We start from the raw sequence: 15,280 nt of genomic DNA, 5'->3' as shown, positions 1-15,280 counted from the left end.
GAACAATAACGTGCACAAAGCACCCTCCACTCCACAACATTCATAAATCAATAAACAATACACTAATCAATCCTCCACACTCCCAGACACCTTGCCACCCTTCCTCCCAGCTCAGCTCAGCGTACTGGTTTCCCAGAGTCCTTTATATAGTCCATGACCCGGAAGTGTTTCTCCCTTCTGTCCATGTGATCTTGAACACTTCCGGGTCAGATAAAAAGCTCCTTTCTTCAACCCGGAAGCACGTCGTTTCCTCTTGTCATGTGATCATGACGCACCTCCGGGTTATAGGGCAAGTAAGAGTCCGGCAACCTCCCCACAGCGACTCCTGGTGGTCCCCATGGTATCCAGCAGGGCTGTGCATATAAACTACAAAGTCCATGAGGCCCTGCTGGAATTCGGGGAATGTCCACGCTGTTGGGAGAGCTCCACCTGGCGGCCTGGGGGTGAGGGCCGGAATATTTAGTCGGCCACCCACCACAACATATATAAGATTAATAAGTGATCAAACATCCATCCATCCATTTTCCAACCTGCTGAATCCGAACACAGGGTCACAGGGGTCTGCTGGAGCCAATCCCAGCCAACACAGGGCACAAGGCAGGAACCAATCCCGGGCAGGGTGCCAACCCTGTATACTGCATGTATAAGTACTGTACATGCAGAACTTATATAATACTGATATAATAAATTTAATATATTATAAGGTGTTACAGTGGCACAATGGGAAGTGCTGACACCTCACGGTTTCAAGAATCTGGGTTTAAATCCAAGATCAGTTACTGTCTCTATGAAGTCCACATTGGTTTTCGTGTCTTGTGTTCAGGGCTTATATGCAGAAGGCTCCAGAATTGTATAATTGGATTTAGAAATTTAAACATTTTAAGTCGTTCACTATATTGGGGCACAGAAATTATTTAAATCCTAATATTGTTTTCTTGTTTCCCTCTTGCAGATTTTTATTAAAGTTACTACAGATGCAGAAACATCCACTGCTTCGAACAGTGCAGGTAATCTTAACTAATTAAGTGTGTTATCAGATACTGTATTAAAATGAATAGTTTAGAAATGCGTACAGTAAAAGTCATGGCAAATTTTTTTTTTCCAATCACTGAGGCTTTGTCTCGCTGCATTTTATATCACTCTCTGCACTCTTGACATTTGGTTTCAGGAGTATAAAAGCCAATGACTTACCCATCTGAGCTAAACTAGCAAACAGAAAAGCCCCAATAAATGTAGTCAATGAAAGTCAACACTTGCGTCAGGCATGGATTTTGGGTATCTTAATTTAATTGCTTTTAAAAAGACACTACAACTTAGTAATTTCCTGTAAAATGTTTTATTTATGTCTATGCTCATAAATGTTTATTTTAATATTAAATGAATACTTGTTGTAAAATGTCTCGTTACAGTACTGTAGAGGGTTTTTATCCCTTTTTGTTTAGAAGAGGAGCACCCCACCATGCTCAATATTCAGTTGCTTATACAGCCTGTTAAGTTTCATGCCAGTAGCCAAACTCTCTCTGATTGCACTAATGCTCAGTAGCATCTCACTATAATTAAGCAACTTGTTCAGTCCATCATTGACTGCAGCTTGTAGTGCACAAACAGAACATGCTGCCAATGCCTGATTCATGTATTGGGTGAATTAGCAGCCACAATGTTTCATGTCTTATCATGAACAAACACGTAGCACTTTTCCTGTTAGTCAATACTGCAGCAGTTAGCTTCTCAGCAAGGTGGTCAACAGGTTTCACCCATCAGTCTTAACCAGTGGGCTGGCACATTATTGCGATATACTTCTTAGTTGTTCGCCCAGTCATTAAGTAAGTTATGAATGTGAGTTTATTGACTTTGGCTAGCATCTTGGTACAATGTTTTTCTGTGTTACTGATTATAGTGCATCTGTGTTAAATGTGGCACCCTGCCTCAAGAAGAATGATTAGCTGCCTTAACCTCGTTTATTAATCACGTCTTGTTCTGTCATCTATTAATCACATGTCTTGTTCACGCAATGTACACTTCCTCTTTGCTAGTCCTGCCAATATGAAAGGTTGCTGTAGTGTCAGCTCAAAAGTACCATTCTAGTTTTGTATATATAATACATTGTAGTTGTGCTGCTTTTGGTTTTCTGCACATTGTTATAGAGTCTGCAGAAAAATTAATCACACTTTCACTCAAAGTGCTCTTCAATCTGAGCTACATTTTGCATGGTTAATTTCTGCTGTAAGCATCCATTTTATTATCAGATTTTTAAATAATCATATCTTAAATACTCCACTTGTGTCTCTATGCAAAGTAAGTCTGTATCAGGTAATTTAATTTTGCAAGGCAAATTTCAATTAATTGCATAGTCAATAAGATTGTTTACTTTAAATTTGGTTTATTAAACAGTGGTTACTCTCTAACATCTCTAATATGCAAAAGTGTGTGTATGTGAATATATACAGCGGATTCAGAAAGCTTTCAGAATTTCTTCTCATTTTGGTTAAATAATTTATTAAATCATTTAAATTCATTATATATGGGAGAGCAAGGGACCAGGAGAAGGGCAATTCATACCCCAGGATATGAGAGGACGGCCCCCTGGGTTGCATCGGGGCCATGGGCTTGGGGCTTAGAAGCTCAAACATGTTGGGGTCCATGGCCACCGCCAGGGGGTGCCTCGACAGCTCCTGTCTCTTTTGTCTGCCTGGTACATTTCTTTACATATATTGGCATTTCCTTTGTCTCCTTTTGGGCTCACATATGTCATTCAGTATCTTCTTTTATTATTTTTAAGCATTTAGATATTACATCAAACCTTCTTTCAGATCTCTTCATGCTACTGCTTAACTGCGACAAACACAATGTAATCTGTCTCAGTGTTCTAGTATTTAAACCCATTCTCACTTCTAACAGGAAACTCCTAAGCACCATGTTGTGGACAACTGGCGTTTCTCATTACATCCATTTTCCAACCCGCTATATCCTAACACAGGGTCACGGGGGTCTGCTGGAGCCAATCCCAGCCAACACAGGGCACAAGGCAGGAACCAATCCCGGGCAGGGTGCCAACCCACTGCCGGACACACACGAACACACCCACATACCAAGCACACACTAGGGCCAATTTAGAATCGCCAATCCACCTAACCTGCATGTCTTTGGACTGTGGGAGGAAACCGGAGCACCCGGAGGAAACCCACACAGACACGGGAAGAACATGCAAACTCCACGCAGGGAGAACCCGGGAAGCAAACCCAGGTCTCCTAACTGTGAGGCAGCAGTGCTACTACTGCGCTACCGTGCCGCCCCTTCCGCATTACATTGACCTTCAATTGCCCGTGTCACAGATTAATGGTGAATCCAGCAATTTATTTGAAATGTGGATACATCTGCTTGGTAGTTTAAATCCTGTTTTTCTGCTGGCCCCAATACTTTCTTTAACCAATGTTCCTTTTCCCTTTTCCGTGTAGTTAAATTGTAGTCCATCCTTTTCTCAAGGGATTGGGTTATCCCTTAATTTTGTTCCATGGCTCATGTTGGGATGGAGCACAATGAAATAAATTAGAATAGGCTGGGTTGTTTTTTCTTTCATAGATGTTTCATTTTCTACATTTCTTTTTGTTATTGTGTTCTTCATTTAATTAAAAATTAATAACAAAAAGTTCTGTCTGTGACATATCTGTGCTTTAATAGATATTACTTCCCAAAGGTTTGATAATCCAAGCACCCAATAAAATAAAACCAACCCCAAACTTCCAGGATGATTAAACGAAACATAGTTTTTTGAACTCATATCAGAATCCAGCTCAGTTTGCGATGGTAGTAAATCTTTCTTCCAAAATTGTTAAAAAGAAAACTTTTAATCCTTTTGGTTGACTCGTTTTTTATTTTTATATTGTATGTATTTAACTAACCCAAACTCCAGAAGAGTGGATGTTACAGCAGAGGAGAGCTCGAACAAGTATTTCCAGAGACAGCAACGCTGCAGTTGTTAGTTCTCAAGTTGCTGAAGGTGAATAAAAACCCTGCAAAGCTTTGATGCGGCTGGCAGTGCCAAAGGCAAAGCGCTAGCAGGATCATAGATCTAGAGTTTGAATCTTCCAGCTTCCTCTAGTGTAGTGTTAATTACTAGTCAAACCACTGCTACTGCTGCTGCTTATTTATAATATATGTTTATGGGCTGCTGTTCTGCAAGATAAGCTTGCTTGGGTTTGCTATGCTGTATTGCTGATTTATTTAAGTATAACCATTAAGGCTTTAGAGGTTCCATATCTTACTCATGATGCCACTGTTTGTTCATTTTGAAGTGCCACAGCCAAATTATTATGAAATTAGCAACAGTGCATAGACTCTGAAAACCCATGCCCTTGAATTGAATTCAGCAGGTTTGAGAATGTTATACTGGTAATAAATAATACTTTCTCTTTTTGATTATTTACCATTGTCGAGAAATGGCTTCTTTTTAATATTTGGTAAAGCCCTACAACCTCGTTTATGACATACAAATCAGTTTGACAGTATGAATATGCTTAAACGTGTGTGGGGAGGTTTAGTGTTTTAGACTAATTCACTACTGATTCAGGATATAATTTGTTTTTTTAACCTTTTTTTATAAAAGCAACTCTGAGACTTTTGAAGTTTTTTATCCTGAAAACTGTTGTATTACCATGAAAGGCTCTATACTGGCCTTCTAGGTTCTGGTTTATTGGTGAACAAGAAGAAATGCCTTTAAATTGCACCCTAGCTTATTAACCTTGTGTTACATTCTGACCTATGGATACCAGGAAGCTGGAGCCTGTCCCAGCCAATGTAGGAACAACCCCTGGACAGCCTTACATGTATTATGTGCTTGGAAACAGTTTTCTTGAACACTCAATAGAAAGCCTACACCTCTACTGTCTTCTCGATTTCTGAAATTTCAAAATATATGCACACTTTTCAAATGTCAAGGAACTTCCACCAGCTGAACAATGTTTAGTTATGGCTAGTACTATTAACATGTTCCTAGCTGATTAGTGGTACATTCTGTCTTTAAAGTTGGTGGTAACCTTTTACTTGTCTTGAGAACCTTTTTATGCAATATGTCTGATTATATATTTTAGTTAGAAAGGAGACTTTTCTATAAGCAAAAAAAATAATCTTTACCCCCTCATTTTCTCCTTCCTTGTACTTCCATTCCAGTTTATCTTTTGCCCATATATTCAGTGTTTCTCCTCATCACATGTCCATACCACTTCAGCCTACTTTCCCATACTTTCTTAGTTACAGTATCTCTCCCACTTTTGTTGTACCTCTGATTGTCTCATTTCTTATTCTGTCTTTTTTGTAATTCCAAACATCCATCTCAACAATCTCATTTCTACCACATCTGACTTCTTCTCCTGTGCTCCCTTTACTGGCCATGTTTCAGCTCCAAACATAATTGCTGGTCTTACCACTGTCTTAAAAACCTTGCCTTTAATCTTTGCCTTGATCCTTTGATCACACAATATTCCTGATACCTTCTTCCAATTTTTACATCCACCATGCACTCTGTGGCTTATTTCTGCATCTAGTTTTTCATCTTGGCCTGCCACTGATCCTAGATATTTAAATCTATCCACTCTTTTCAGTAGTTCTCCCTGCAGGCTAACTTCTGAGTCATGATCATCGTTAAACCATATATATTCTGTCTTCTTCATATTTATCTTCAATACTCTATCTTCCAAAGCCCTAAGCCATTCGTCCAACTTCACCTCCATTTCTTTTTTTCTGGTGCTACACAACACAATGTCATCAACAAAAGGTATGCATCAGGTGGACTGGAGTACTGGTCTTTTATCCCATGACTCAACACATCCATAATTAGATCAATGTGATAAGATCTTAAAGAAGATCCCTGGTGCAAACCTACTCTAACTGGGATCTTGCCTGTTACCTCAACCCTGCTTTAACCCGAGTCTTCACTTCCTCATATATATCCTGGACAATCCTCACATACTTCTCTTACTTTCTGTCATGCACCACCAGACTTCTTGATGTGGTGCTCTATCACAAGTCTTCTCCAAATCAATAAATACCATCTTCACAACTTTCTGTTATTTTTTCTATGCTTCTCCACGAACTGCCTCAATACAAAGACTGCATCAGTTGTTCCTTTTCCTGGAAAAATATCAAACTGCTCCTCTCCTATGGTGGTCTCTTCCCTAAGCCTTCTCTGTATAACTCTTTCCCAAATTTTCATTGTGTGTGTGTCAACACCTGTATTTCTCTATAGCTTCCACAATCCTGATTATCACCCCTCTCCTTATACATGGATACCATCACACTGTTCCTCTACTCCTCTGGTATTATCTCCGGTTCATAAATCGTCTGCATTAGATCTCACAACACATCTACTCCCTTTTCTCTTAAACTTTTCTAAACTTCTCCTCGTATTTCCATCCATCCATCCATCCATTGTCTCCCGCTTATCCGAGGTCGGGTCGCGGGGGCAGCAGCTTGAGCAGAGATGCCCAGACTTCCCTCTCCCCGGCCACTTCTTCTAGCTCTTCCGGGAGAATCCCAAGGCGTTCCCAGGCCAGTCGAGAGACATAGTCCCTCCAGCGTGTCCTGGGTCTTCCCCGGGGCCTCCTCCCGGTTAGACGTGCCCGGAACACCTCACCAGGGAGGCGTCCAGGAGGCATCCTGATCAGATGCCCGAGCCACCTCATCTGACTCCTCTCAATGCGGAGGAGCAACGGCTCTACTCTGAGCCGCTCCCGGATGACTGAGCTTCTCACCCTATCTTTAAGGGAAAGCCCAGACACCCTGCGGAGGAAACTCATTTCAGCCAATTGTATTCGCGATCTCGTTCTTTCGGTCACTACCCATAGCTCATGACCATAGGTGAGGGTAGGAACATAGATCGACTGGTAAATTGAGAGCTTCGCCTTGCAGCTCAGCTCCTTTTTCACCACGACAGACCGATGCAGAGCCCGCATTACTGCGGATGCCGCACCGATCTGCCTGTCGATCTCACGCTCCATTCTTCCCTCACTCGTGAACAAGACCCCGAGATACTTGAACTCCTCCACTTGGGGCAGGATCTCGCTACCAACCCTGAGAGGGCACTCCACCCTTTTCCGGCTGAGGACCATGGTCTCGGATTTGGAGGTGCTGATTCTCATCCCAGCCGCTTCACACTCGGCTGCGAACCGATCCAGAGAGAGCTGGAGATCACGGCCTGATGAAGCAAACAGGACATCATCTGCAAAAAGCAGTGACCCAATCCTGAGCCCACCAAACCGGACCCCCTCAACGCCCTGGCTGCGCCTAGAAATTCTGTCCATAAAAGTTATGAACAGAATCGGTGACAAAGTGCAGCCCTGGCGGAGTCCAACTCTCACTGGAAATGGGTTCGACTTACTGCCGGCAATGCGGACCAAGCTCTGGCACCGATCGTACAGGGACCGAACAGCCCTTATCAGGGGGGCCGGTACCCCATACTCTCGGAGTACCCCCCACAGGATTCCCCGAGGGACACGGTCGAATGCCTTTTCCAAGTCCACAAAACACATGTAGACTGGTTGGGCAAACTCCCATGCACCCTCCAGGACCCTGCTAAGGGTATAGAGCTGGTCCACTGTTCCGCGACCAGGACGAAAACCACACTGTTCCTCCTGAATCCGAGGCTCGACTATCCGACGGACCCTCCTCTCCAGGACCCCTGAATAGACTTTTCCAGGGAGGCTGAGGAGTGTGATCCCTCTGTAGTTGGAACACACCCTCCGATCCCCCTTCTTAAAGAGGGGGACCACCACCCCGGTCTGCCAATCCAGAGGCACTGTCCCTGATGTCCATGCAATGTTGCAGAGGCGTGTCAGCCAAGACAGTCCTACAACATCCAGAGCCTTGAGGAACTCCGGGCGTATCTCATCCACCCCCGGGGCCCTGCCACCAAGGAGTTTTTTGACCACCTCGGTGACCTCAGTCCCAGAGATGGGGGAGCCCACCTCTGAGTCCCCAGGCTCTGCTTCCTCATTGGAAGGCATGTTAATGGGATTGAGGAGGTCTTCGAAGTACTCCCCCCACCGACCCACAATGTCCCGAGTCGTGGTCAGCAGCGCACCATCCCCACCATATACAGTGTTGACACTGCACTGCTTCCCCTTCCTGAGACGCGGGATGGTGGACCAGAATCTCCTCAAAGCCGTCTGAAAGTCGTTCTCCATGGCCTCCCCAAACTCCTCCCATGCCCGAGTTTTTGCCTCAGCAACCACCAAAGCCGCATTCCGCTTGGCCTGCCGGTACCTATCAGCTGCCTCCAGATTCCCACAGGACAAAAGGGTCCTGTAGGACTCCTTCTTCAGCTTGACGGCATCCTTCACCGCCGGTGTCCACCAACGGGTTCGGGGATTGCCGCCACGACAGGCACCGACCACCTTACGGCCACAGCTCCGGTCAGCTGCCTCAACAATAGAGGCACAGAACATGGCCCATTCGGACTCAATGTCCCCCACCTCCCTCGGGATGTGGTCGAAGTTCTGCCGGAGGTGGGAGTTGAAGCTACTTCTGACAGGGGGCTCTGCCAGACGTTCCCAGCAGACCCTCACAACACGTTTGGGCCTACCACGCCTGACCGGCATCCTCCCCCACCATCGAAGCCAACTCACCACCAGGTGGTGATCAGTTGACAGCTCCGCCCCTCTCTTCACTCGAGTGTCCAAGACATGTGGCCGCAAGTCCGACGACACGACCACAAAGTCGATCATAGAACTGAGGCCTAGGGTGTCCTGGTGCCAAGTGCACATATGAACACCCCTATGCTTGAACATGGTGTTCGTTATGGACAATCCGTGACGAGCACAGAAGTCCAATAACAAAACACCACTCGGGTTCAGATCGGGGGTGCCATTCCTCCCAATCATGCCCTTCCAGGTCTCACTGTCATTGCCCACGTGAGCATTGAAGTCTCCCAGCAGAACGAGGGAGTCCCCAGAAGGTATGCCCTCTAGCACACCCTCCAGGGACTCCAAAAAGGGTGGGTACTCCGAACTGTTGTTCGGTGCATACGCACAAACAACAGTTAGGACCCGTCCCCCCACCCGAAGGCGAAGGGAGGCTACCCTCTCGTCCACCGGGTAAACCCCAATGTACAGGCTCCAAGTTGGGGGGCAATAAGTATACCCACACCTGCTCGGCGCCTCTCACCGGGGGCAACTCCAGAGTGGTACAGAGTCCAGCTCCTCTCAAGGAGATTGGTTCCAGAGTCCAAGCTGTGCGTCGAGGTGAGTCCGACTATATCTAGCCGGAACCTCTCAACTTCGCGCACTAGCTCAGGCTCCTTCCCCTTCAGAGAGGTGACATTCCACGTCCCAAGAGCCAGCTTCTGTAGCCGAGGATTGGACCGCCAAGGTCCCCGCCTTCGGCCACCACCCAACTCACACTGCACCCGACCTCCTTGGCCCCTCCCATAGGTGGTGAGCCCATGGGAAGGGGGACCCACGTTGCCTCTTCGGGCTGTGCCCGGCCGAGCCCCATGGGTGCAGGCCCGGCCACCAGGTGCTCGCCATCGAGCCCCACCTCCAGGCCTGGCTCCAGAGTGGGGCCCCGGTGACCCGCGTCCGGGCAAGGGAAAACGCCGTCCAAAATTGTTTTTCTTCATAGGAGGTTTGTTTAACCGCTCTTTGTCTCATCCCTCACCTAGGACCAGTTTGCCTTGGGTGGCCCTACCAGGGGCATAAAGCCCCGGACAACAGAGCTCCTAGGATCATTGGGACACGCAAACCCCTCCACCACGATAAGGTGGCGGCTAAAGGAGGGGTCTCCTCGTATTTCATTATTTTATTTTTCAAATGATCATTTGTTGTTTGCCTCCCTCTTTCTCCTCTCTCTTCCTTTCCAAACCTCCTCTGTTGTCTTCTACTCTGCCCAAATCTGACCCTCAGTATGGAAGTGTGGTTTCAACACTGCCAATCGGAAATTCTTAGCAGTGAGGAGAAAGCCACATTTGGGTCTAAATTACTTTAAGGAATCTCCATCTTTTACACTATCCCTTTTAAACCCATCCCAATATATGTGGATCTTTTGTTCTCTTATATGTATGTATGTGTGCGTGTGTGTATGTGTGTATGCGTGTGCATGCATGTGTGTGTAAAATCTGTCTGTACCTCTGTTAATTTGTCAATTTTTCACTCTCTTATCAGGCAAATCATCTTTCTCAGATGGAAGTAGACAAGTAAACTAAGAGATTGTGTTATTAAAATCATATTGCTAAAGTGTATAGTAATATGTCAGATTTGCCATTTGATACATGAATAAGATATAAGGAAAGAATTAACACAAAAATCTTAATTTGACGACGAAAACTTTAGATGCCAAAAATGAAGACGTAAACCAAAGAGCTCCTGACTCATCAGCTGTCGACAACGGTGGTGGAAAAGGCTCAAAGCAGATCAAAGGGACAACACTGGTCATCCAGCAGTTTGGTGCTCTTCTGATTAAGCGGTTCCATCATGCCACCCGCAGCCAGAAGGACTTTCTAGCACAGGTAAAATCTTTTCAACTGATTTACTGTTAAATGCTTTGCAGTTCCTGAAGTTCCAATGCTCAATATATTAATGTTAGCCTGTAAAAGCTTTTTTTTAAAATGTATATTATTGTTTTTTACAATATGTATATTCTATTAATGTATATAGTTGGCAGAAGTCTTTTTCTGCAGGTCAGGGGCTTTTCATGGTTACACAGGAAGTCACAGGTAGGACCATAACCAGTAATCTTGTGCTTAAATGTCCATATTTTGTATTAATGCTGCTGGGTTCAGCTGAGTCCTACCAAAAGGTATTAAGGAACAGTTGGTCCAAATTCAGAATCAGTGATGTCCTGGTGGCTAATTCAATAGCTGTGTTGCATATTAAATGAGCACTATTGGCACAAGTGGTTCAAAATCAGATAAATATAATAAATCTGTTGTAACCAAGAGATAAAAAGAGATGATAAATGTTTGGGACACCATGAAGGCTAACCCTGTACATTCAAATAAACCATGAGGTACGGCGCATTGAAAAAGAAAAAGAAACATTGTGATGATGCAAGTCTCCAAGATAGACTGACTAAGATGGTATTGCTTGCAGTGATATGGGTTTTTGGCAGGAAGAGGCAGAAACACCAGAAGTGCCATGGTTGTTAATCTTCAGGTCTCCAGAGAAAATTCATTAATCAACAGTGCCCTCTGGCTTTCTGGAGGAAGATTACAATTATCCAAGCCCTTAAACTGTCCCCTATGCATACGCATGTGGCACTATGTATATATAATAAACAAACCATGCAATCACAAAGTAATAGGAAATGAAGTCCAAGTTAGCAGTCCACAATGAGTAGATGATCCACTGTTGTTCCAACACAATCTGATGCAAAAGGCTGCAATTCACACTGAAGCTTGGCCAATATGTTTCGAACTAAGTAAGTCTTCTTCAGGGCTGTAAAAGACTTTGTAAACCTGTTGGGTGTACATGTAGCCACCAAAAATAAAGTAATTTACTATTTTTCAACATGACATTTTAGATTTCTGTAGTAATATAAGTAGTACAAATGATCTTAATCAATTTGTAGTTATAGAAGTGATTCCATGTATTAATGCAAGGGAGGGCCATGCGTAATGTACATCTCAGCTTGAAAAATTAAAATAAAAGTCAAAATACAGGGCAAATATGAATAAGTAGAAAGTGTACAATATTATTTAGTAGCTCACCTACCTATGCAGGGACTAACAACAGAAGTTAATAATAAAATTTAACAGAAAAAATGAGGAAAATCCCTACTAAAATAGTGAAAAGTCACAATTGTTGAGGTTTGCCATTTAGGTGTTAAAAGGTAACAACTTAGTTCAAATAGTTTGCTGACCCCACTCTGTGCAACAATTTCAATAAGAATAACGCAGCTGCACTTCACAGTTCAAGTTCCCACTAAAGTGTCTTGTTATGTGACTTTTGTGTTCTAAGATTCTGCTGTGTATATGTTACCGGCAATATACGAAAAGCAGGCATTGTATAGAATGCCTAGGTAATATATAGAATGCCTGGTGTTTTGGGGCAAAGTATGAAATGTCCAAATTATTTCAATACTATATATACTTTTCCTAGGCATTATATAGAATGACAAAAGTTATTTAGGCAAAGTATTGTCTTTTGGCATTGCATAGAATGCCTAGGAAATGTGTGACATGTTAATCATTTCATACTTTGACGTCCAGTTTTCGGCATTCTATACAGTATATTGCCTAGGCATTCTATACAGTGCCTGCTTTTCATACATCATACATACACCAGTAACATACACAACGATGAGATTTTTCAAAGTCAAAATATGGGTAAGGTCAAAACAAAATGTAAATAACCCCTTTCAAATTGCAGTCAGAATGATGCGTCAATGTTATATTGATACATTTAATTAACATTCAGTCTGTCAGCTTTGAACATTTTATTGCAGCTTAAACAAAGGAGATTTCAAGTTTTATCTATGTGTGGTGTTTAATGGGCTGTCAGTCTCGATTGAAGTTCAATGTCTTGACTACCCAATCTCTGTGTTCTTACTGAGTATGGTTCGTAGATGCCCTAAAAAGTGTTGCTTTTTAAGTGAAATTTGGTCTTAGGCCACCTCAAGTTCTTCTGTATAAGTGTAAAATTCAGATGTGTGGCTTTTGTTTTTAATTTATTGATACTGTATATATGAAATCCTGAATGGATTAAGCAGACATGAACAGGATAGATGGATATATGTTATAATCACCAGCTTACTGAGTCAGTGTTAGAAACATCCTCTATGAGCTCCTAGGAGCTGGATGAAGAACCAGCAAAGCAGAGTAATAGAGTGGAACACAATGGAAAGCAGTGTGTATGTGCAAAGGGCAACCCGTACTGCAATGTGTCAACTGTTTACCCATGAATCTGCCATCCTACACCCTCAGTGCAGCTTCTTACTCATAATACTTGTTTTCTGTATGTTTCATAAATCAAAGGTAAAGAACTCTTTGTGTTTCTCTGTGTCCCGACTCCAAGCTGCTGGTGACTTTTCTAGCAGTAACTGCAGCATACTCTTTGATAAAATCTATAACATTAAGAGCAGTATTCAATTATAACATTGCCTTCATTCTTTAAATTTTTAATGGAATCTTAAAACCTTTCTACATTTACTGTATGAAATAATGGCAGGGAAACAGGAAGCACTAGAAAGCAGGAGGTGTAGCTGACATTAGTATTATGTACATACTGAAAATGATCTAAGTGTAAGTGCTGACCTGCTTGTCCAATTTAACGGCAGACTTTCATAACATTGTGTACACTGTTTTACTGTGTTTACTTTTGATTTATTCATTGTGTATTTTACCAAATGTAACTTATAAATCTGAAGAGCATAGTGCATCTCCTTATGCAGTGTACTACCAATGAAGTGCCGCCAGAAAAAAGGAATACCTTCATGAATCAATGGCTAGAACTGAGCTAGCAGCATAATGATCTGCAATTTAGTGTCCTAGCCAGCAGGCCAAACAGTTTTTAAATGTTAATAGTATATTTGATATGCATGGCAGTTTCTAAAATATAGAGTGAAGCTTTATGCTCTAGTAATGTACTGTATTCATAGTACACACAGATAGGAGGAGGAAGAGCAAATCAATCTCAGAAAAAAGGTGGCAACAATCATTTTGGAGAAGACTTTTTACTGCTGGTTTGTGTAACCTCTTCGGCAGATTTCTGTTACTTCTGATGTCCTTCCTCCTCCTTCACCATCCACTATTTAAACTCTTAAGGGGCTCTGAGACACCCAATATTCTCAGTCCAACTTCCATTTAATTTCCTAGTGCACCAGGATTGTTTTGCACAGGGTGGGAGGAGTGAAATTGACTAAATAATTTAAGTTTATAGTGAAAGTAGGACAGGGAACAAACAATTTGTTACTGGGGTACACTGGGGGTTTATATATATATATATATATATATATATATATATATATATATATATATATATATATATATATAATATACTGTATCTCTATTATAAAAAAAATCCTGGAAAGCAAAAGTGAGGCGACAATACATGATCTTTTCGGAAGTTCTTAGAAGACATTTAAAAGACCCGCGAGATAAAAGAGACTTGCCACGGAGCGTCTCGTGGGGACAGTAAACATGAGACTTGGTGCCAAGAGATTGTCCCAGGGCCGTCTTGCAGGGATGTGGAACATGAGATTCTTGCAAGATATGCCCTACTTACAAAAGATATCATATAAGAGCACACCCATCAAAAAGCACTCAGTCGTGTAAAAGCACGTAGTACACACAGATCATGTGCTCTCAGTACATATAAAACATATAAGAACAATACAGAGAACAGTGACCCAAAGGCGTTGGAGAGAAAAAAAGGCAGATAAGAGATTATGAAAGCAGTGGAATTCGAAAGGCTCAAACAAACGTTGGCGTGACACACATGCAGAGAAAGGTACAGAATATGAAAGCAGTAAAATTCGAAAGTATTGTAGCGTCCCAGCCAGGTTGAGGGCTTTTTGGTTTTAAGTGACTGTTAGGTCCAATTGAGGGAGGGCGGAGTACAGCATGGAAGACTGATAGCTGGGTATTGATTGATGCGGTAAGGGGGTGGGGGCATTGTAGAGGGTGCTAGAAAGTTGTGTTTGGGGTTAGGAAGTCGGCGATTGTTCAAGTAAAACTTTTGTGACACTTTATCATGTCAGAACCAGGTGTAATTGAAAAAATAGCAGGACAAATCGAGGTCAGAAATAAAAGGCGCAAAGAGTAGACAACAAAGTCTTTTCACATTCGCATCATTCAATGCACAAAAAGTGTATTTACACAATAATGGACCATACGCTATGAGAATCTGTGGTCCTGGAACAGTTAAAGCAACGACAAGTTTAAATTTCAAAGAATACACAATTCGGTCAGGTGTATATTGATGATCACGGAGAAGCAATGCAAATTTTACCAGGCAAAAAGAAAGGTAATATATATATTCCGTGAATAACATTACACACCAAAGGAGATTGTGATATGCCATTTGTATTAAAATGTTTACAATTTACCGTGAGAATAGCTTTTGCTATGACAATCAATAAATCACAGGGACAGACATTAGAAAAAGTCAGATTATTTATTAGAGAAACAGAAACAATATTCACTCACGGGCAGTCATACGTTGCGTTGTCACAATGTGTCTCGAAAAAATATTGTTTTTAATGAAGCTTTAAAGTAAAAGTGCAAATAATGAAATTGAAACAATTCCAAAGAAAAAAAAAAAATGACCAAACACAGGGGTTAGCGAGAGAAGCG

The 15,280-nt window shown here is 42.5% G+C and overlaps 1 protein-coding gene across 2 annotated transcripts in view; it reads left to right on the top strand.

The window, feature by feature from the left end:
- The window catches only part of abca4b (ATP-binding cassette, sub-family A (ABC1), member 4b), a 325,020-nt gene that overhangs the window by 225,930 nt on the left and 83,810 nt on the right, over positions 1-15,280 (top strand). Inside the window, exons 27-29 of one of the 2 annotated variants that reach the window (XM_051933274.1) lie at positions 953-1,007; positions 3,911-3,997; positions 10,320-10,495. In XM_051933274.1, coding sequence (XP_051789234.1) covers positions 953-1,007; positions 3,911-3,997; positions 10,320-10,495 — 318 coding nt within the window. The remainder of the gene's footprint in view (positions 1-952; positions 1,008-3,910; positions 3,998-10,319; positions 10,496-15,280) is intronic. The other variant, XM_051933275.1, reaches the window with a different exon arrangement.

The sequence above is a fragment of the Erpetoichthys calabaricus genome, chromosome 10 (assembly GCF_900747795.2).
Source record: "Erpetoichthys calabaricus chromosome 10, fErpCal1.3, whole genome shotgun sequence".
Lineage (NCBI taxonomy): Eukaryota > Metazoa > Chordata > Cladistia > Polypteriformes > Polypteridae > Erpetoichthys > Erpetoichthys calabaricus.
The sequence above is the reverse complement of the archived record's forward strand: the minus strand, read 5'-3'. Positions and strand labels throughout refer to the sequence as shown.